This window comes from Chiloscyllium plagiosum, unplaced genomic scaffold, assembly GCF_037043375.1.
Source record: "Chiloscyllium plagiosum isolate Xiang-an unplaced genomic scaffold, Cpla_swu_hap1 HiC_scaffold_18, whole genome shotgun sequence".
Lineage (NCBI taxonomy): Eukaryota > Metazoa > Chordata > Chondrichthyes > Orectolobiformes > Hemiscylliidae > Chiloscyllium > Chiloscyllium plagiosum.
The window spans coordinates 28,939,725-28,963,945 of record NW_028270156.1 but is presented as its reverse complement, the minus strand read 5'-3'; the positions used below and the strand labels follow the sequence as shown (position 1 = coordinate 28,963,945).

The 24,221-nt window shown below is 40.4% G+C and overlaps 1 protein-coding gene across 4 annotated transcripts in view; it reads right to left on the bottom strand.

The window, feature by feature from the left end:
- LOC122557711 (UPF0606 protein KIAA1549L-like) overlaps positions 1-24,221 on the bottom strand; it is a 274,642-nt gene that overhangs the window by 48,792 nt on the left and 201,629 nt on the right. For all 4 annotated transcript variants that reach the window (XM_087996374.1, XM_087996375.1, XM_043705602.2 and 1 more), the window contains 2 exons: positions 12,156-12,334; positions 1,245-1,447 (listed from right to left, as the gene is read on the bottom strand). In XM_087996374.1, the coding sequence (XP_087852500.1) occupies positions 1,245-1,447; positions 12,156-12,334 (382 nt within the window). The remainder of the gene's footprint in view (positions 1-1,244; positions 1,448-12,155; positions 12,335-24,221) is intronic.

The following is a 24,221-nucleotide window of genomic DNA, read 5'->3' as shown; positions in this document are numbered from 1 at the left end:
GATTGTTTTAGGAATAAGACAATGAGGACCCCTTTTGTCAGGCATCACCTGTGGTTTGGTGACTGGCCCCCTCAACTCAGTCAGAATGTTCAAATTTCACTCCAGGGAGCTGAATATAACAATGAGGCTGACATTCGCGTGTGGTATAGAGTACAGTGACAGTGTTATAATTCAGGTGAAATATTAAATCAAGGCTACCTGTCCAAGTGGACATGGTACTATTTAGAGATGAGCATTGCAGCTATCTCCATTGCCAATATTTATCACTCAGGAGAAAGTGAGGACTGCAGATGCTGGAGATCAGAGCTGAAAATGTGTTGCTTGAAAAGCGCAGCGGGTCAGGCAGCATCCAAGGAGCAGGAGAATCGACGTTTCGGGCATAAGCCCTTCTTCAGGATTTCTGAAGAAAGGCTTATGCCCGAAACATCGATTCTCCTGCTCCTTGGATGCTGCTTGACCTGCTGCACTTTTCCAGCAACACATTTTTCAATATTTATCACTCAATCAACTTTGCAAAAAGAGATCATTTCCTTTCTATAACACTGCTGCTTTTGAGAGTTTGCTGTGTGCAGAGTCGCTGCTATGCTTTCCACATTTAGAAGCAAATATAGAAATACTTCATTTGTTGGAAAGCACTTTTGGACATTCCAAGATTGTGAAAAGTGACATTAAAAAGTGCAGATTCGCTTTTCCTTAAATGTAACCCTTCTGCTGAACAGCTAACTTGTTTTGAATAGGTTGTGGCTTCTTTAAAATTTGGTACAGACGAACTTCCTTTCACTTTATCAGGTAATGTACAGAGGACCCCTGATTTCCGAACATCCAACTAAAAACGCTTGTACTTTGTAAAGTGATTGCATTGATGGGATGTAATTTGAAAAAAAATATGCAAACTTTTCCTGTACTTGCTTGCTGCTCTTCTGCACTGTGTTCCAACTTGCATACAAATCGACTTGCAAACAGATTCAAGAACCCAGGGAGTGCCTGTATGGAATTATGGACTGTTTGGCCCATCATCCTTGTCCTGGTTCTTTGAAAGAGCAATCTAATTTGTTCACTCCCTCACTCCTTGCCCATAACAGTGAAAATTTTCCCTCCAAACTTTCATCTAATTCCCTTTTGAAGGTTATTATTGAATCTGCTTCCATCATTCTTTCAAAAGGTTCATGTTAATTCTTCAAGTGATCGGAATCACATTTGATTTTCCACCTTCCTGAACTTCTATTGTGTCACGTTATTCTTACCTGTTTCGAGATTCAGTAAACGTGGAGGGCACCTGTGTTTCAGCTTCCATCTGTCCTTTCTCGTACATTTTCCTCTGCTTCTCCATCATCACTTGATTATTTTCTACTTCTGGGAAATCATAATATCCTTTTCTCTTTGCCTTCAGGCGTAACTTGTTCCGATAGTGCTCAATATCAGATTTCTGTTTCAGAGCCTTGTTTACCTGTATAAGAAAGAAAGAGAGACAGAGAGAGAGAGAGATGGGTGGGTGAGGCAGAGTGAAAAGTCTGTGCTGACGGAAAGCAATCAACTTTGTCCCAGGTTCCCTGGAGTTATTTAGTATAGCAAAATACAATCTGTGTTCATGTTATTGGATGGAATCGTGCTGGGAAAATAACAGTTTGTTCATGATGCACACCCTTATTAATGAATAAATTGATGAGTAATTTCAAGGGATTAAGAGAATGGTGTGAGATGCGATATTCAAAAAGTGACTTACATTGTTCAGCTACACACAACTGCCTTCCTGCCATTAGTCTCCCAGCTATTGAACAACTTTCTGAATTTGCACATTAAACATTCATTAAACACACCACAGAATGTTAAGGAATTAGCTGAAGTCTACTGTTTTTTATTTGAGCAATGTCGATGTAATTACAATCAACCTCGCAGTGCAAAAGGTGAAAGATTTAACTTATTTTCATCCCTTTAGATGGTAAATTTTAATAGAGATTTTAAAACTTAAAATATTTTTTAGAAGTTCTTACATTTCCTTTCCACTATTTTTTTTAACCCAGATCCTTTCGCTCCTTTATTTTTCTGTACCTGATTTGACACTAACTCACCCAGTTTGTTTCTCCAACTTTCCTTGATTCCCTTCTCGGCCCTTAAATCTCATTAATAAGGAGTTGGACTATTGGGACCATCATTGGCTCATTGGTCCCAATCTCTGCAATCTCTTCAGCCTCACCATCCCGAGAGATATTTGCATTCCTCCAATCCTAGCCTCTTGAACATCCCAGATTTTGACTGGTGGCCCATTGCTGGTCATGCTTTCAACTGCATCAGCTCTGAGCTCTGCAAATCCCTCCCAGGAACTGCTGCCTCTCTTCCTTACTGTCCTCCCATAGAAACCTCCTTAAATCTATCCCTTTCAACAAGGTTTTAACCATCTGCTTTTATAGAACCTTCCCTGGCTCAATGTCTAATTATGCTTTAGATGACTCCTTTGAAGAGTCTTGGGATGTTTTAATATGTGGAAGTGCTGTAAAAAATTAAACTGTTGTGGTTATAGACAAATAATAATTTATTCACAGCAAGGAACCAGAAATGGAATTACCATTAGGTGGTGTTGCATGATGGATAAAGACTGGCCACAGGACACGGGGGACCATACAACCTGCTTTCTTTAAATGACCACTACAGGGTCATTCACACTGACACACGTCCTTGCTACAGACAGGTGGAGCTTTGGCTCAAGGTCTTGTACACAAGGCTGGCACCTTTGACAGTGCAGTACTCCCTTAGTCCTGTTCTGCTGTCAGAGATATGGGCCTCGAACTGCAGAAGGGAGTGCTGCCAACTGCAACACAACTACTCTGTAAGGTGAGGCTTGCAACTTTTTACTTTCTTTTACCCCATTCTTGGGATGTGAGCATTGTTCTCAAGTCTGGCAATTATTGTCCATCACTAACTTTCATTTAAAAAGTGGTTGTCAGCCACCCTCTGAAACCACTGCAGCCCTTCACAGCAATTCTGATGCAAATGAGAGCATCCTACTCCACTTCCCACGGCAGGTAAAAGTCACCCACATTTCTGTAGGTCTGGGCTCAAATATCGACCAAATTGGATAAGGACAGCAGGCTTTCTTCCCTAAAGGATATTACAGTAATCTGGCAGTTTCATGCTCACCATTACTGATACTGAGACTATCTGGATTATTATTCCAGACTTAGGGATTACTGGATAAGTAACATAACCACTGTAGTACTGTACCCAATTCTACATAATGATTAGACCATATGTCAAACGTTGTCAGAAATACAAAGTCACTTCATAAAAATCCAACACCTTTCAACTTGGAGCCTGAAATTTACAAGCAATTGACTGACCTCTGGAATTTAAAATGCTTTGGATTCACAAAGTGTGTAATTAAACATTGTCCTTGAATGGAAAGATCATATAAATAGTTAAAACACTGCAAGCATGTAGTAGACACTAAGTTATATGGGATGATGGTATGGCAGGACAAACAACAATGGATGATACATGTAGCAGAATGTATGCTGTTAACTGCACTGGCTTTGACTATCATGGAGGGGTCAGTTTGTCCGCTATAAATCCTACACATTGTGATTTATGATGATACAATTAGAAAACTGTCCCATGGCTCACTGACTGTAAAACTTATTAGATTTTAGTGAGGACAACATTCAAAAGCTGACAAACATCTGGCAACCAGCAATGCACAACTGATGGCAAAAACAATCGATGGAGACTCTCCCGAACAACATCTGTATTCCACCAATGGCAGCAAAACTGAAATGAAAGCAACTGCCTGATTCTGTATCTCATTAAAAAACACATAGAGCCGGTGATTAAGCTTCAACTGGAACATTCCTAGCTTAAGCACACAATGCTGTGTCCTACAATACCACCCCCCCATACCTGAAATAATAAATAATAAATCCAATGAGCTCTTGCACAATTCCTAAATGAAAGAACACAGATGAAAAATGCCACAGAGAGGTAGGTGCACAGTGTTGAATGTATTGCTTTCCTTTCACTTTACAATCAGCTCCATGTGAAGTGGGGGTCGAAAGCTGACGGCAATAGCTCAAATCAATGTTGCTGTTATTCTTCCTGATGGCTGAACGTTTCGGAATCCATAAAGTATTTTGCTGTATTCACCAGTTACATCAGTAGAGCTGCACTGTATTTTTCTTTTACACAAGCTATTTGCTGACTAGTTTTCACGCCCGTTAAAAAGATCCTGCAAATTTACTGCCAGTGCACATGGTGGTTCATGCAAACATCATTACTAAGAACTCGCAATTACAGAGAGCACTTTACTGAGGAGGAGCTGTGGCTCAGCAGGTACCCCTGTCAATACTGAGCTAGAAGGTTGATGGTTCAACTCCTACTTCGGCAGAAAATCTCTCCTAATGTTCTAAAATGCAGTGTTAAGGAAATGCTGCTTTGTTAAAGGTGCCATATTTTCCATAGTACATTGAAATAGGACTTCCCAATGTGAGGTACTGGGACCCTGAATGGAGATGCAAGCTGAAATTTTAGGGTCGGGAGCTCTGAGACAGCAATGGCCAACATGGGGCTCAGTTGTAATATCTGAGCCCTCCCCCGCCGCCCCCCCAATTCTAACTGCTCTCTACTCCGTCAGCTCTGACTGAGAGATCACAACCTTCAAGCCTCGAAACAGGATATCAGTTGAAAAGGATGGGAATCCCTGCAATAAGCCAAGGCCCTGTCTGTCCTCTTAAGTGATACCAAAGATATCACAGAGCAACATTTACAGAGGAGGGAATTTTCCAGGGTCTCTTAGTCAATATCTCACCTTCAATCACAATCACTAAATAACAGATTATCTCCCATTGTTTTCTGTGGAATCTTGCTGTGCACAGAGTGACACCATGTTTTCTACATGACAACACTGACTACACTTTAAAGATACTTTCTCAGGTTGCTCGTATATAAGAACGTAAGTTCTTTCTCGCTTCATTTTCAAAACTTCCAAGACAGACTATTACTGAAATATAGACATTGATTCGTACAGCAAGTGCAAACATTTTCTAAACAGTGGGATTCTGAAAATGTCAGATTGTGCACCACTCAGGGGTTGCTCCAATGCCAGAGGTGCCATCTTTCAAATGAGATGGATTTGCCAACCATAGCTCAGCTGGAGCAATCCTTATTCTGAGTTAAACGGTTGCACGTTCAAGCACTGCTGAGAGTGCTGCCATCCTGAATTTTAGATGAAATCGAGGTCACCCTCTTCATTCAGTTGGGCACAAAAAACTTTCCTTCTCCATCCAAGTCCTTGACCGTAAAGCGGTCTTTATAACATCCAGCAAATGTAGAAAAAGGGCTTTAACAGATTAAAAGCCCACTATCCATCTTCCCTTTGACGTGCGTGCAACTGGTTGATCAAGTTGATATTGCCCATTTTCCATTGTTTCCATGATTTAAAAAGATCCTTCAGGAGTCAAGTGTAGTGATGATAATAAGGTCAGCCAGGTGGAAGTCAATGAATGAGTTCCCTGTTTGGGGCGGTTCATCTAGTCCAATCAGGAAGCCTTGGCTGATAGGAGTGTCAGGGGTACTGTTCACGCAGAAAAAGCCAGACTAGAGAGAAGTTCTATGCACATGCAAATAAAGGGTGACTTGGTGACAGGATACCAGCCTCCTTGGAGATATTGCAAACAAGGTAACAAAAATATATTCAACATCAACATTCATTATTAATGTAAACATTCCTTCCTCCTCGATAATTGGGTAAAACATTAATTTATGTTGTGGTCAATGGATTAGTGTAACTAAAGAGAGGTATAGTGCACTCCTTCGGCCTCATAACATCACTCAAACACAATTCATGGCAAGAAATATCGACAGACAAAACCAGTAAGAGAGGAGACAGACAGAGAGAAGAACCACATAAATCAAGGAAACTCACTACAAGAGCAAACTGAGGGAGAGATAAAGACCATACAGATAGAAGCAAAGTGGGGTTCAGACACTGACAAGAGAGAGAAATAGAGTGAGGTAGTCTCACGTGGTGGAAGTTATTGCTTTCCTCTGAGGCATGTTTGATGGTGGAGGGTAATTTAAACATAAATTTGGGCGGCACGGTGGATCGGTGGTTAGCACTGCTGCTGCACAGCGCCAGGGACCCGGGTTCAATTCCTGCCCCGGGCAACTGTCTGTGTGGAGTTTGCACATTCTCCCTGTGTCTGCGTGGGTTTCCTTCAGGTGCTCCGGTTTCCTCTCACAGTCCGAAGATGTGCAGATTAGGTGAATTGGCCAAGCTAAATTGCCCGTAGTGTTAGGCGCATTAGTCAGGGGTGAATGTAGGGGAATGGGTCTGGGTGGTTGCTCTTCGAAGAGTCAGTGCGGACTTGTTGGGCTGAAGGGCCTGTTTCCACACTGTCGTGATTTAATTTAATCTAATAAGTTAAGATAGCAAGTGGGAACCACTCGCTCAACCTCCCACCTCTGCTTAGGTCCGTGTTTTCGGTTTTTGAATAAGCAATTAATGCTCACTGAGGACCTCATCCTGCTGCTGCTGGCATTTAACTAGCCACAAGGGGGTTATGTATGGAACCCAAAAAGCAAAACATGTCAGGATTACTTGCCGACTCCCAGGGGGCAGAGATTTAGCCCTTACTCATAAGTATGTAGTGATCAGTGATCAAGTGATCTTGGCATCAGGAAAAAGGGGATGGCATTTTGAGGTTGAGAACCCCTGCCTTTCCACTTATTCCCATCTCACAATTCCTCTTAATGGGATAACTCACCAGTGCCTGGTTCAATGGCAAATCTCATGACTCTGGAACAAGTAGTAGCATTACCAGCAGCAGCCACCACCTTGCCTGTGGCATTGCTGAGTCATGAAGACAGCTTTACAATAGATTCAATTAGATTAGATTCTCTACAGTGTGGAAACAGGCCCTTTGGCCCAACCAGTCCACACTGACCCTCTGAAGAGTAACCCACCCAGACCCATTTCCCTCTGACTAATGCACCTAACACTATGGTCAATTTAGCATGGCCAATTCACCTGACCTACACATCTTTGGACTGTGGGAGGAAACCAGAGAACCCGGAGGAAACCCACGCAGACACGAGGAGAATGTGCAAACTCCACACAGACAGCTGCTCGAGGCTTCTGACTGATTAGCAACTCATGAAAGATCATCCACTCCCAGGGTCCATGACCCCAGTGACAGCCCATTGCTATCCAGCTGACAATTAATCCAGATGGCCTTCAGAAAAGAGGTGATATGGGGCTTTGTTTGGCTGTCCAGCCAGCAGGCGAGACCCCTATCCATCCCCTCCATTGCATGGAACCCAGAGACAGAACAAATACAAATGAGATCAGAATAGATGAAAGCGGGGAGAGAGAGAGAGAGACACTAGAATCACGAACATCAGAAAGAAGAGAAAAGGTGTATGTGTGAGAGCTAGAATGAAGCAAGAGACCGAGAACTGTTAAAATTTCTACTTCTCATTTAACTAACAAATCAAAATAACATTTCAGAGCACTGAGAAATCAGGTGAACTTTACTCAATACATAGTTTGACAGCATATGATGACAAGAAATTCAGTTCTTATGAAGGTCAGCATTCTGAAACATGAACTCTTCCTCTCCACAGATGCTGCCTGACCTGCTCTGCTTTTAAGGTGTTCCCAGCATTCTCAGTATTTTGCTTTCGTAAAAGAAATGTAGTTCTTTCTCTGTAACTGCACCTGAAGTATCCTTGGCTCCTGTACGCTGAAACAGCTTTACCACTCAAGTGAGCATCTACACAAAGAAATACTTCATTAAATCCATGAGTCATGAATGTAGATGAATGATTACTTCACTTATTTATTCACGAGATGTAAGCAGCATTGCGAAGGCCAACAGTTGTTGTCCGTCTCTAATAGTCCTTGATAAGATAATCGGGAGCTGCCTTCTTGAACTGTGGCAACTGTTAGGAAAGGAGTTCCAAGTCAGGAAGCTGTGTGTCTTTTTTTTGTTTGGGGGGGGGGGGGGGGGGGGGGGGGGTTGGATTTAATAATGGCAGTGTCCCCATGTATCTGCTGCCCTTGTCCTACTACATGGTAATCATTTGGCAGGAGCTAGCCAAGGAGGGTGGGAGAGCTGTGACAGTACACAATACACAGTGCACACAGCAGCCAATGTAAGCAGATGGTAGAGGGAGGGAATGTTTATGGTGGTGAATGAGCTGTTTTGTCCTGGATGTGGTTAAACTTCCCTAACATTGTCGGTGCACTGTCAACCAGGCAAGTGAGAGGTATTCCATCACATTGCTAACTTGTGTCTTGTAAACAGTAGGCAGGGTTGAGGGAATCAGGAGGTAAGTTATTTGACACAGAATTCCAAGTGTTTGGACCTAATGCTAAGACATCTCCTGGAAATTATACTGAAGTAATCTGACAAGCACCAAAATGTTTTTGTTTTTTCAAATGAATGTCTCATAACGTCTTTGAAAAGTCCCAAAATGCTACAAGAAACAATCTGACAGAACTTCAGTAGATTTTATGAAACACGTTAGCTGGTTATTGATCTTGCTGTTGCTTGTGGGATTTTGACAGAGACTAATACTTTTCTTACATTTGCTTATCCAATAACAGTGACTGATTTACAAAAGCAATTCATCAGGCTCAGTCCAACCTCACCCGTTTCCTTGATTTTACAATTCAGTAAATGGCAGTAAAACAGACAGCCCATCCCATCCTACTTGTTGAAATTCTGTTTCTTTCTCCAGTTGTGTATTCCTTCATTCTTGGTCTCTGCCTCTTTCTGTCTACTTCATTGTTCATGTCTACCTTCCTATCATTTTCGCTATTTTTATATTTGAAGGTCTATTTGGAGGCAGCATGGTGGTACAGTGGTTAGCACTGCTGCCTCACAGCGCCAGAGGTCCGGGTTCAATTCCTGCCTCAGGCAACTGTCTGTGTGGAGTTTGCACATTCTCCCCGTGTCTGCGTGGGTTTCCTCCGGGCGCTCCGCTTTCCTACCACAGTCCAAAAATGTGCAGGTTAGGTGAATTGGCCACGCTAAACTGCCCGTGGTGTTAGGTGAAGGAGTAAATGTAGGGGAATACATTTGGATGGGTTGCTATTCAGAGGGTCGGTGTGGACTTGTTGGGCCGAAGGGCCTGTTTCCACACTGTAGGTAATCCAATCTAATCTAAACTGCTGTGAATCGGTAACTAATAAATAAGTGAGATTTGATAGCCATTGCAGAAAACAAGGCTAGAGGATGACGTAAGTTGGGACCTGAATTTTGAAGGTTACGTGACATTTAGGAAAGGTATAAAGCATGGGAGAGGTGGAGGTGTGCCTCCATTAATTAATGGCAGACAACACAAAAACATAACCTAAGTTCAGCAATGATGCAGAAGGGGTGTGGCGAGAGGAGAAACAAGGAAGGCAAGTAAAACTTGTTGGAGTAGTTTTCAGCTTCTCCAATAGTAACCTCACAGGAGCATGGAATATAAAGGAACAACAGTGGAAACTTGGTGGGAAGATATGGTGAAATCAAGGGGAATTTTAATCTCCAATTGGAGACACCAGAGGGCCAAGGAAGCCAAGTGGAAAAGTCCAAGATAGTTTCTGAGAACAACATGCTGTGCAACAGACTACAGAGTAGGTTGGATGAGACCTGGTACTGAGAGACAAATAATTAATGGCTTTGTAGTGAAGGCAATCCTGAATAGCAGAAATCACTGTATAATCAAACTTTACATTCAATTTGAGAAACGGAAGACTGGGTTTGAGACTAGCATTTTAAACAAGTGCAATTATTATAGTAGGAAAGCAGAGCTTGTAAAAGTGAAGCTGTAATTAGGTCAATAGAGACAGAGTGGTGGACATTTGAGGGAACATTTCAGAATGTGCAAAATAGATCCAATCCAATGGGGAAAAGCATTTCAATGACACACCATCTGTGGTTCACTAAAATGTTAAAAATAGTATCAAACTTACAGAAAAAATATATCATTGTGCAAAGGTGTGTGGTAGGTCAGAAATTTTGAAAGAATATCAAAAAACACAGCTTGAAGATTGATAAGGAGAGAGAAATAGAATACAAGATAGGAGTTGGTGAATAATGTAAAAGCAGATATAGGCTTTTCTATCGCTAATTCGAAAAGATGTGTTAACAAAATAAACAAGAAAGACAGTCTCGAAAACAGGGAAATGGCAAATGACATAAACAGGTATTTTGCACTGGTCTTCACTATAAAGGACACAAGTAACTTCCTAGAAATAGCTGTAAATTAGGAAATGTAAGGGAGGGAGGAACCTGTGAAAATTATAATCGTCAAAGAAGTGATACTGAGCAAATTGTTGGAGGTGCATGCTCACAAGTCTTTAAAGAGATGGCTAGTGTGATAGTGATAGATTTAATATCCCAAACTTCCCTAGGTTTGGAGATGATTCAATTAATTTAGAAAATACTGAATATATTCCCTTATTCAAAAGGAGACAAAGAGCAGTAAATTTCAGGACAGTTAGCCTAATATCTGTCAGTGGGAAGATGTTAGAAATTATTATATTACAGCAAGGCACTTGGAGAAAATCAAAGTAATCAGGTAGAGTAGCAGGTGTAGTGGATAAAGGGGAACCATTGGGAATACTGTAGTGAGATTTCAAGAAGTAATTTGACCAGTGTTTGGTCGGAGTGGAGTGGGGCGGGGAAATCAGAGATTACTAAGGGAAATGAAAGCTCTTGGTGTAAAAGCTAAAATATTGTCATGGATAAAAGATTACTGGTTAGCAGGAAGCAATGAGTTGGTGTAAGTTGGTCATTTTTCTGTTTGGCAAAATACAATGAGTATGTGCGACAGGGATAAAGCTGAGGCCTCAATGTTTTCGAATTTATATACATGACTGAGATAAAGGGGCTGAAAGTATAATTGCTAAATTTGCTGATGATACAAAGTTAGGTCAGAGAATAAGTTGTGGAGAGTACATAAGGAAGATATAAAATAACACATAGGTTAAGTGAACGGGCAAAGATCCAGCTAATAGAGTATAAAGTGGGAAAATGCAAAATCACACATTTGCATCAAGTTTTTTTTAAAAAAAACAGCATACTATCTAAAGAGAAAGATTGCAGAGCAGTGAGTGCAGAGGGAAGTGGATGCCCTAGTGCATGGATTGCAAATGGTTAGTATATAGAGACAGCAGTTGTTAGGAAAAGATTATAATTTATTGTGAGGGAAATTGAATACAAAAGTTAGACGTTACATGCCAAAGAAGCTGAATGTAGGATCGAAACATTAATTCTGCTCCTATCTCAACAGATGCTCAACAGATTTGCTGAATATTGTAAGCAAACACTTTTTAATAAGACTTAAGACATTAGTGAGATCACATCCTTAGTACTTTACACAGTGATGGCCTCCTTATATAAGGAAGGATGTAAATGCATTGGAAGCAAAGGTTTACAAGGCAAATACATGAAAGTGAGAGGTTTGTCTTAAAAGAGAAAGGTTGGACACATTAGGCTTGTATTCTCTGGAACTTTAAAGTGTAAGAACATACTAAATAGAAACTTAAAATCCTGAGGGTTCTTGACAGGGTACATGTAGAAAGAATGTTTCTCTTGTGAGAACTCAGTCAGTGTTGACAAAAAATGAGATCCTCTATTTAAAATCAAGTTAAGGACTATTATTTTTTCCCAAAGAGGGTCTTTGAAACTCTTGTCCTCAAAAAGGAGGTGGAAGCAGAGTCCTTGAATATTTTAAGGCAAAGGCAAATAAATCCTTGTGAAGCAAGGGATAAGCATGTGGTGTCATCACATTAAACATGTCTTAAATGGTGAATGGAGAAACAAGCTTAAAGAGCTGAATGGCTTACTCTTGCTCCTAATGCATGTATTCACATATGCATTAAGTAACCAGTTAACCATACACCTTCATTTTAAACATCGCCTGTAGCCATAGCCTATTGGATTAGGGCATCTTCTAATCTCACAATCTCTTCGACAAATTTTCTGGAAATATTTCCAATCAGTTGATATTGAATTCTAAGTGTACGCCCACATGTTCTGGATTCTTCTTAAGTCTTACATGTTGTTCTTTAGTTACCTTTTAGGAGAGAGGATATTTAAAAACATTGCTCACAATGGGTAGACCTGTCACAAGGCTCTCGCTTCAAAAGTCAACAAGACCATCATGCTTACCTCTCCATTAACTGCCACTGCCTCTGGACTTCGTTCTGACACAGGGTAACCAGGATGGGCTGACAGAGGCTTGATCGAGAGGAGCTGAACGGACCCGGAGGACGTGTCGAATGGATCATCTGATGTCTTGGAGACGTGCTCAAACAGTGTGGCACTCTCCTCCTCGTCACTGACTGGTGCTGAATCATATTTCATAAAGAATGACAAGTCATAACACAGCAAGAGAAAAACAACCGGCATGATGCCAACAGACAAGGCTTCCTAACAAATCACACATTGAGACTTCCAACCCTCTCACGAGTGATGAACGGGGGGGGCAACATCCAAAACATTCGAGTGGTGGGGAAACATATAGCCATTCCTATACTGCCACTGGATCAGAATCCTGGAACTATCTCCTCAATAGCACTACACTACATTGCCTGGAATGATTCTAAAAGGCAAGTCACTAAGAATTTTTCACAGGCAGCTAAGGATCATCAATAAATGTTGGCCTTGCTAGCATTATTCATATCCAGCAAATGAAAAAAAAGACATCCATTGTTCGCAACAGAAACTGTGTTTCATTTCTTAAGATTGTGTCTCGTTATTTTCTTTTCTTTTGTTCAAATTGTTTAAAATGAAAACTGTTTTATAATCTAGGGTAGCGAGAATTCCTGCATAATCTTAAACAAGTAACTTGATATTCATTGTGAATATTGTTTGCTTAGCTGTTGGTGCAGATGAAGAGTTGGTGGAGCTATAAGGTTGTGGACAAATGGAGCTTGGGTTAGCAACAAATAGTGGATTCATTTAAGGATTAGTGGTCAGTTTCCAATCACAAAAGTCTTCTGCCTGTCTAAAATTATGTTATTTGTTCTCCACAAACTAACCAGCTTGGGGAGGGTGTGAAGAAGATAGTGAGTTGCAATCAGACCTCTACCAGCTCAGAAGCTCTATCTCTGCTCTGCAGTAAAAACCACTTCAAGCCTGAGGAAAATTCATTCATCATTCCTTCAACTTATACTGTAAGTTGTGACCTTTAATTGATAGGTCAGAGACCTTCCATCAGTGAACCAGTCACCCTGTGCCAATTGCAAAGCAGTGGAAACATCCGGAAAAAGATGATTGAGAAACAGCATTCTTCCCAATAGAACAACCATTAAAAACCACCTCAGGGACCACTGAACTGCTTTCCCAATCTTTTTTCTGTCCATTACACCTATGTTGGGTTTTTTCTTCCTGCCTGTGTATGTATAAGAGAATGTGGATGTAGGTTTGCTCGCTGAGCCGGTTTCATCACCATACTAGGTAACATCTTCAGTGAGCCTCCGAATGAAGCACCGGTGGTGTAGCCCGCTTTCTATTTATATGTTAGAGTTTCCATGGGTTGGTGATATCATTTCCTGTGGTGACATCATTTCCTGTTCTTTTTCTCAGAGGGTGGTAAATGGATCCAAGTCAATGTGTTTGTTGATAAGAGTTCTGGTTGGAATGCCATACTTCTAGGAATTCTCGTGTGTGTCTCTGTTTAGCTTGTCCTCGGATGAATGTGTTGTCCCAGTCGAAATGGTGTCCTTCCTCATCCGTATGTAAGGACACTAGTGAGAGTGGGTCATGTCTTTTTGTGGCTAGTTGATGTTCATAAAATGACACAAAAGGACATGACCCACTCTCACTAGTATCCTTACATACGGATGAGGAAGGACACCACTTTGACTGGGACAACACATCCATCTTAGGACAAGCCAAACAGAGACACATATGAGATTTCCCGGAAGCATGGCCTTCCAACTGGAACTCTATCAACAAACACATTGACTGGGATCCATTTATCACCCTCTGAGAAAAACAACCGGAAATGACATCACCATAGGAAATGATGTCACCACAGGAAATGACATCACCAACCCTAGGAAACTCTAACATATAAATAGAAAGTGGAATACATCACCAGTGCTTCATTCAGAGGCTCACTGAAGATCTTACCTAGTATGGTGATGAAACGTCTGAAAATGAACCTTCCAGCTCAGCGAGCAAACCTACATCCAGAACCTCAACCTGAGCTACAAATATTCTCAAAACTCGCTAATAAGAGGATATACAGCGTATTTATCAGAGGAAAAAGATCTAATTAGTAGAGTGATGTGTCAGCAATTCTTAACTGTCTATCCATGGCTGGAGTCTAATTACTTGTAATACATCGTAATTTTTTGTTTGAAATATAGAAACTTGGTCTGTGCTCTCTGTTAACCTGGGTCTACAACAGAGGTAAATTCAAGAACCTTTGTGTAGAATCTTTAACTTATATGACAATTCCAAGGATAGTGGGTCTTGATTTCTAGTGCTACCACAGAGAGGTTGGAAAGACACTTACGTGAAGCAAAAATCCCCACGTGAACCTGTTTTGTTAAACGGCCTGTTTCTGTGCTGTAAATTCTGTTCATGTCCAATTTACCATCCACTAATGGTAAAGAAAAGGAACCATTTTTATTTTTAATGCAAAACAATTGCTGGATATGTGAAAACTGCATAGTCAGTTGTCACTGTGCTATTGTGAAGAGTAGTATATGAAGAAGGTTACATCAGCGAAGTTATTATACAAATAGTTCGCTTCAAACAAGTTTAATGGTGAAGGAAGGAATCCAATAGAACTGCGTTAATCGTTCACACAGTAAGAACACTGGGGTTAATGTTTAAACTTAACACTTCCAGAAACAAGGAATTATCTGGGTCAAGGATGGTATCAAACCAAAAACTGTATACTTATATAATGTAGGAAGCACAGAGTCTCAGGATTAAAATGCGAGGAGTAAGGCAACTCACTGACAGCACAAAGCTCTTCGTATGTAAGGATCTTGCATTTTGACACATTTCTGAACTACATGGCTCATCAATGGCACTGCAAGCCAAAAACCAAATCAATAACTCTACGTCTATATTGACTGTCACACTCACAGTCAATTCATTCTAATCATATTTCTTAACTACAAGAAGCACTTCTGCTTTGACTGAAAAGACCCACGCTTCTTGATTTTAAACAAGAAACAAACAATTATGACAGAATACACAATCAAATGTTATTAACCAGTTTGCAGTTTTGAGATGAATCCCCACTTGTACCACCTTCTGCTATATAATCCATTCATGGAATGTTGGTGTCAGCATTTATTGTCCGCATCTAATTGTCTTTAAGATGTTAGTGAAAGACCTTCTTAAAATGCTACAGTCCATCTGGCATGCCATGTTGCTGTTAAGGAGTTCCATATCCTTAACTCATCAATAGCCTTATCCTTAATTCTCAAAGGTCATTCAGTCTACCTTAAAGTAAATCAACTGTTTGTACAATGGAGCTCAAAAAAAAAGGCCCATGTCTGACCTGTATATCCCTGCTATCTCATCCATCTTGAACCACTTCAATCCGTTTGGTGTGGGTACTCCCTCCCTAACAACGTGGTCAGGATACCTACTCCAAATAGACTTCAGCAGTTCAAGAGGGCAGCTCACCGCTACCTTCCCAAGGGCAACTAGGGATAGGCAATAAATGTTGACCTAACGAGCTATCCCCACATCCCATGAATGAATTTAAGAAGTGCCAATTGTGACTCAGTGCTTGTGTTTGTACTTCTAAGTCAGGAGGTTGTGGATTCAAGCTGTCTGTTGATACTTGCGCTTGCATTATTAGCAGATACTTGCATTAATGCAGTATCTTATCAAGTATTCAAATGTAGTTTAGCTGGTAGCACCCTGTGGCAGAAGACTTTGGGAAAATTATACAACACAGGCATCAACTTGAAATCTAGGCTGGTACTTGACATGTGATATTGAGGTAATGCCGCAATGTTACAATTGTACTCTTACAGATGAGATGTTAAGCCAAGGCATAGTCTGACATCTCAGTTAGATAGGCAGTTGATTGACATCCTTGTCCATTACTTTAAAGTTTTTTTCCTTCCAGTATCATTATACAGTGACAGCAATGTGCTCTATCTACAAGAAGCAGGATAGCAATTCCGTAAAAACCTTCCAAACTTATGTATCTACTGTCTAAAGAATAAGGGTAGCAGACACATGGGGACATCGTTTGCAAGTTTCCATCTAAGTCATACATCATCGTGACTTGGAACTGTATTACCACACTTTCACTACCGTACATCACAATCCTGGAATTCCCTCCTTAGCTGCATTGTGGGTGTATCTCCACCACATGTACCACATGGCTCACCACAAAAACGTGGCTCACCACAAATTTTTCAAAGGCAATTATATATGGTAATAAACCCTGGTCTTGCCAGCAACACTCATTCCATGAACAAATAAAGATGATAGATCTCATGACATTAAGTAATGAAGAACAAGAGTGATCTCTCTCATTCCCAAGCCAGCATTTATCTCTCTACCAGCTTTGCCATAAAGCAGATTATATCATTGCCGTTTGTGGAAGATTGCTGTGCACAAATTGGATACAATGATTCCGAAATTACAACAGTAACTACACGTCAAAATAAAGCTTAATTGGCTGCAAGGTAACATGGGATGTCCTGAAATTGTTAAATACATATCTGCCCTAATCAATGTAAATGTAACACTGGGGAGGTCAAATGTCTCAATTTTTCTGCCTTAAACGATATTATTTAATATATTAGGAACAACATCAACTGCAGTTTACCTTAATTTAACAGATTATACTTGGCAAATCAAAACTGGATTAAATATCCCATTGAGGAGAAAGTGAGGACTGCAGATGCTGGAGATCAGAGCTGAAAATGTGTTGCTGGAAAAGCGCAGCAGGTCAGGCAGCATCCAAGGAATAGGAGAATTGACGTTTCGGGCACAAGCTCTTCTTCAGGAAGGGCTTGTGCCCGAAACGTCGATTCTCCTGTTCCTTGGATGCTGCCTGACCTGCTGCGCTTTTCCAGCAACACATTTTCAGCTCTAAATACCCCATTACACAATCTCTTCACTGCCAGAGTGATACTGACAGCAATACAAACAGTAAAATTCATCCAACAGATTTGTGTCACATAGCTATTAAAGCAAAATACTGTTGGGAAAGCTTTTATTTTCATTCTGCTCCAGTCTACTATCACTGAGCAATGTGAGGGATCATCTTCATTACATTGTTTAAGCTGTTCTGCTTCTCCAAAGCTTTGATGGCCAGAAGGAGAACTAACACATGGAACAGTAACAACAGTTTAATGAATAGTTTGGGGGAACAGGAAAATGTGAGAAAAAAATGGGGCAATCTCATAACCACAATGTGTATGAGATTCCTGTACAGGTAAACAGGAAATTTGTCTGAAGAAAATGGAGATTCTCGTGAAATAGGTCACCACTGCTACCAAATTAGATTTCAGTAGGTTTCATTAACTCTTTAATTTGCCTTTATTGGGCATTTTTATCTTTGGAATGTTGGTATTTCAAGGCTAGCATTTCATACCAATCAAGAAACCAAGGTATGGGCCTTAATTTTCTACCACTATTTTTTTTTAAAACACAACTAAGTGCCTTGCTACCCCATTTCAATGTGGGAATGTCAAACTACTTCCCACTGCCACATTCCCAGGCCATCAATATCTTAGGAATCAAAACTGGCCAGAGATTAAACCGGACCAGTCACACAAAGATTGCCAACCATCTCCAGCCATGAATCAGAGGAGTGATAATGTTCTAACCACCCTGCTCGGTTAAGTTCAGCTCCAACACTGTACAGTTCGATACCATCCAGGACTGTACTGGCACCTCATCCACCACCTCAATCATTCCTTCCGCCAGCAGCACACAGTGGCAGCAGGATGTCAATGGAGCAATTTGCCCTAATTTCAAAAGAAGCATCTCCCAAAACTCTACCACCCAGAAGAATGAGGATTGCAGACCTTTGTGAACAGCATAATGTCCCCCTCCAAGTCACAGATCATCTTGACCTTAAATTATGTCACTGCTCCTTCACTGTTTTGAATTTGATTAGATTACTTACAATGTGGAAACAGACCCAACAAGTCCCCACCGACCCGCCGACCCACCCAGACCCATTCCCCTACATTTACCCCTTCACCTAACGCTATGGGCAATTTACCTAACCTGCACATTTTTGGATTGTGGGAGGAAACCGGAGCACCCGGAGGAAACCCACACAGACACAGGGAGAATGTGCAAACTCCACACAGAGAGTCACCTGAGGCGGGAATTGAACCCGGGTCTTTGGCGCTGTGAGACAGCAGTGCTAACCACTGTGCCACCATGCCGCCCATATTTTTTATATTCATTGTTATTTGGTCAGGCACAATTTGAATATTGTTGCCAAGAGCATTATGTTGCTGAAGCTATCCATCTTATGATCAATGCTGAACTTCAAATGCTTATACTACAGCTTATACTACAGGATAGAAAGATGCTGCTGATTGACAAGTTGACCATGATCAGCAAATATTACAGATGTGTGGTCTTGATAATGTTGTGAGGTTGGTGTGTGTAAAACTGTAAAATGGGGAAAGCATTACACAATCCCTTTAAAAGATGGTGTGTGGTGTTTTTTCGCAAGTTGAAATGAACGCCTGTGGGTTTGCCGGAGCACAGAGTATCTGAATTGAAATATTTGTATTAAAGGATATTCTGTTAGCAGGCAAAGCACAGTTTATATCAACACAATAGTCTGTTTAGCCAAATTTAGCCCATCAATTTGAAGTAATTAATTTAATTTAATTAATTTACTTAGCACCCAATTTGTTATAAAGCAGAAGTTGATGCCCCCCGAGAACTATAATCAAACCATCCAAAGGGGTGCACCTCGCCCTATAATCTGTTAAAGTAGTGCGTGAAGGGGTGTAATCTGTTTTTTTCAACAACTTCTAGTGGTTAAGGAAAAGAAATTTCTGACGCTCACTTTACAATCCACTTTATCATATTTATCGAACAGTGAGCAAATAAAATAACCAACTAAACGACCAAAACTTTCACTCTATATATTCCTGAAGATTCTAAAGGTATGCTGTTCGAATAAATACAAGTCCCACTTACATAGCAAAACAATAGAAGTTAGTTTTTCAAAATTCCAACCAGGTTACGTGTCTTCTAGAACTTTGTGTCTTCTCCTGACCCTTCTGTCAGGATTTTTTTCTTTATGGATCCTTCTGTCAGGAGTTTAGGTGGTGTGCCACAATACCATGGTAAATAGATGCTGCTTTCTCATTGAGCTGAGAGCGGTTATCTCTTAACAGATGGCAGTTGCTCTCCCCAATTTTCCAAATGCCCTCATCTTTTACATTCTTGATGACCTATCAATATTTTACAATCGGATTGATCCTAGGTTGTCAAAACCAGTACATTTAAAGTTAGTAGATTTTTGGTAGCTAATGGCTTGATTTAAATTCATTGGCCAAATTTGAAAAGACTTATCTTGATTAAAAACTGCTGCTTTGCTTGCTAACAGTATAGTCTTTTCATACAAATATTTCAATTCAGGTGATCTGTGCACCTGCAAACCTACAGATATCCATTCTGACTTGAAACACCTAAAAAAACCCGCCACCTTTTAAAGGGACCACACAATGCTTTTCCCATTTTACTATTTAACACACATGAACTTCCCAACAATGGCAAGGATGCAGGTTTGGAAACTCATCTCAGTGTCAAGCTGTTGCAAGCAACCTTATACAGGGAGAGAGATGAGTCAGTGACTGGACAGTTCAGTTTGGAAAGGAAAGGAAGGACAATAAGTTTGGAAGTTAGTGGAAATATCGCATGATCCTGTACTAGATATTGAATAAGCTGGAAATCAAGCTCCATTATTATTGGTGTTGTGACAACCATTAAAGATTTCATCAAAGTACACAAAGAACCTATTCAATTTACCGGTCAGACATACCCATGCTAACATAAAACATGCAACAGGTTTCTGTACTTAAGAAATACTGTCTGTAATAAATAAAGAGATTCTACCTACTGGTAAACAACTATGAACTGTTGCCATACCATTTTACTAGTTATAACACTAACCCCCTTCCAAAAAAACCCTATACACACATACAGACAGATAAAGATGGACTAAGGTTATAGTGGTGGGAATAAAACTAGAAGCAGTTCAATGGCCCCAGACCACACAGTTTGCTGAGATGACCCTTTTGCTTGCCAGGACTTCTTGTCCTTTAATCTCTTTTTTCCAGGCACAGGCAATGAGAACACTAACCGCAAAGTCTCAAACTTACTGGTTAAAGGCCGCAGTTTACAGCAACAGGTGAGAGAAAATAAACTGACTTTCATCAGACTTTAGGTATTTTATGACAGAGAAAGACATGCCACTTGCTCTTCAGTGCTGTCAGAAGGTTTCTGCCAGTATCGTGTACACCCACAAGCTGTTCAGCCAACCAGGAGGCAATCAAATGGTCGTTACTAGGCTGATGGCCTTTGGCATCCACAACTGGCCACAACTCCACAGATCAATCAACAATCTGTTGTCAGCTGAATCTCTCAATGTGCACGCTCCCTTATGCCAGCGTTTCCACAAATACCTCCCCCCCCCCCCCCCATACAGAGAAAACATGATTTACTTTGACCTTCAGTGATCTGCTTCATAAAAGTGCAGCAATTCCTTCCACAACCCTCCCACCATCCCCTGGAAAATCCAAAATTCTTCCAGAAGTGGTGCAATCCCAAGTTGACCTCTGGGACCATAATTTTCAATATTTTCTCACATCAGGTCTCAGTCCCACCAGCAATTGAAACTCTAATGCTTCTAGAATGACCCTGACTCCAACCACAATCAGATTTTCACACGCTTTATTCCCAACTTGTGAAAAGGTCGTAAATGCACAGGAAGAAGGTAGAAGCAGATTAATTACTAACTTTCCAAGGGAAAACTGTATAAATACAGAAAAATAATAAAATAAAAATTCTACACAGTGAAAAATGAGGAGGAGGTGGGAGGAATTGGAAAGCTCTATAAAATGAGCTGTCAAAGACTCAATGCACTAAATCATGATTCTTCGAAGAAATAAAGATTCATCCCTTATCCTTTATTTAATGTTACATTGCAAATATATTATTTAAAAATATATTAGCTGAATCTGTTGAAATATAATTTAATGAAAAGGACTATGTGCATTGTGCAGACAAGAATCCAGAGTTGGGAAGGCAACTAATTTCCAAATTATCCTTCAACATAGTAAATGGAGGAGTTGCTGGCATTGCCTTTGGTAAACTTGCCCAATTAATTCATTGAATTGGTCACTGAAAGGAATTTTGAGGAACCAAAATAAACTGAACTGAGAAAGTAACCTCCTTCAGCCCTAGAAAGACATTGCATTCCATCAATTCTGCCCATTGGTACATCGCTGTGTCCTTTCCTCCACCATATTGGCTGAGTGACTCAGTTGCCTGAAGTCCTAAACTCTGGAATTCCCTCCCTAAACTTCTCCATCCCACCTTTTTGACTCTCTTTACAACTTATCCTATTTTTTTGCTAAACACTCAGTCACCTTTCCTACTTATCTCCTTCTTTAGCTTGATGCAAACAAGCATCAGTGCACTCTTATGAGATGCTTTATTGTATTGACAACATTATGTAAAAATAAGTTGATATGGTGTGTTCAGTAGAGTCACAATTCAGGAAACAGGCTTTCCACAGAAATAAAAAGGTATGGCAATCTATTCTTATTCTCACATTAAAAATACCTACAAAATACAGCAATACAATAAAATAAAAACATATATATAATATATATACACACACACCAAGTCAACTGAAATTTTTAGGACTGAAATCAATTGACTCTGAGTGAGGAAATCAAGAGATTTGGAACTAATGTGGATGCATATGGATCAACCATGTTTTCACTGAATGGAGGGAAGTAGCTAATTTGCAATGTAAAGGTACCCAGATAAAGGCAGCTTTGAGGACTCTGCCATTTTCCCAGTGATGCAGCTGCCCTCAGCCATAGGCCAAGATCACCAGCTCAATGGAACAGCTTTCCTGCAGCAGATTGCGGGTTATCAGAGCCGGAGACTTCATGCCTCTAAGGTTGCAGTTGTAAAATGATGTAATCACATGCAAAACTACACCAGCAAAGGGATTTCCTTCCAATCTGTCTGTCACATTGGCCTGAATCTTGTTTTTTTTAAAGTTCCTGATGTGCAGCTTGTGGTGCCCAAATTGACACAACAATGCCCACCTTTGGAGAAATTGAAAATGGAGCTGAAAAATAGCAAAAAGCTTGGTGCCAATTGCTGATGAACACATTGTTATCCTTACTTCAATCTGCAGCATTCTCACCTCAGTTCAATGATTGGTGGATTCAAATTCCCTCCTGACACAGGAATACAAAATCTAAAGATTCAAAGACAAAATCTGTACTGAGACGCCAGTGTAGTTGTAAGGCATGCCGCACTGGAGGAAATGCCATCTGGTAGATGGTATGTTAAACACTAATGTTTTATCTGCTCCTCAGGTGGATATTAAAAAATCCCATGGCACTATTTTAGCAAAGGACTGGGGAGTTCTCCCTAGTGCCCTGGACCAATATTTATCTTTCAATTAATGCCACTGAAAAAAAAAGACTAATCAGTTATTAGCATATTGCTGTTGATGGAGGCTTGCTGAGTGTCTATTTTATAATACAGTAAGTATTATATACATTCCCACTTGACTTGTAAAGTACTTCATCAACTGCACAGCTTTTGAGACATGCTGAGCTCACAAAGGGCACTATGTAAATGTTTGTGGCTTCTTTAGGAGGAACTCAAGTGTACTGTCATATTCTTGACTTGACTTCCAACTGCTGCAGAAATTAAAGCAAATGCTGGCTTTTCTGATGATAATTAGAGTCGTTTAAATTACAAAGGGAGTGAACAATTCAAGGTACCAGTGTTTGCTTCTAATTTTGCATGCCCTAAACTTCTCTACTTCTTAATCTCTCTTTCCTACAATAATACTCTCCTTACCTCCCCTTTGACTAAGTTTTTTGTCAGCTCTAATATCTTATGTGGCTTAGGTAAAAGGATGTTGTTAATAAATCTATTACTGCTTGGGTAATTTTACAATGTTGAAGATGTTCTATAAATACAAGTTGTTGTTGTTCGATAGATCTCCTGCCTCTGGCTGCCTCTGCATTGATATTACCATTAGGTTAGTGCTATTTCACTGCATGTCACAAGAGAGCAGTACAGTCCCCTGTGCAATAATAATTTCTGATATTATACTATCAGATAGAGAGTACTGTGATTCACTCATGTCCCACTTTTAAAAACAAACAGCTTGAATTTATATCACACCTTTGAGAGTGTGGAAAGAAAGAGAGTAATTCAAATATATGAGTAGCTCAGGATGGAAATGACAATGACAAAAAAACACTAAGCTGTCCATTCATAACCTCACCTCAACCCTCAAGATTTATTCCTCCCTGACAACACACAGCATCTGGCACACTGTACACAGCAGTCTGACATACTGTGCTGTAAACAGAGTAAATTTGAGAATTTCAAATGACATCTAAACAATGAAAACAAAATTATATATCATTTTCTAGACCAATACTACGCTGTGTCACTGCACAGCCTCGAATAGTGACTATACTTCAAGAAGTACTCCATTAGCTATATCCACTTTGGGACACTCTAGGGTCAGCTGGGCCAGCATTTATTCCTATCACATATTGCCCTTGAGAAGGTTATGGTGAATTGCTTTCTTGAACCACTGCAACACACCACACACACATCCAGAATTTTGCCCCAGCGATGTTGAAGGAATGTGATAATTTGTTTTATAATGCTTCCACAAAGCATCTTGGAATGTTTTATATAATACACTAATAAGCTTTAATTCTTGACAAGGTCTTTCATAATCTAAAGATGCCACCCCCCACCTCCCTCCCCCGAGGCCTCTAAAGGAGAGAAGCCCAGCCTAATTTATCTATCTCAATAATTGTAACTTTTCAGTGCAAGCATCATTCTTGTCTAGTTTTGTTGCATCTTCTCCAGTGCTTCTATATGTATATAATGCACACATGAAGATCAAACCTCAGGCAAAAGGTAGGAAATGGGGGCGGCACAGCTACAATATGGTTTTCATTTGTTCCAAGTTTCTGTTTTAATTAG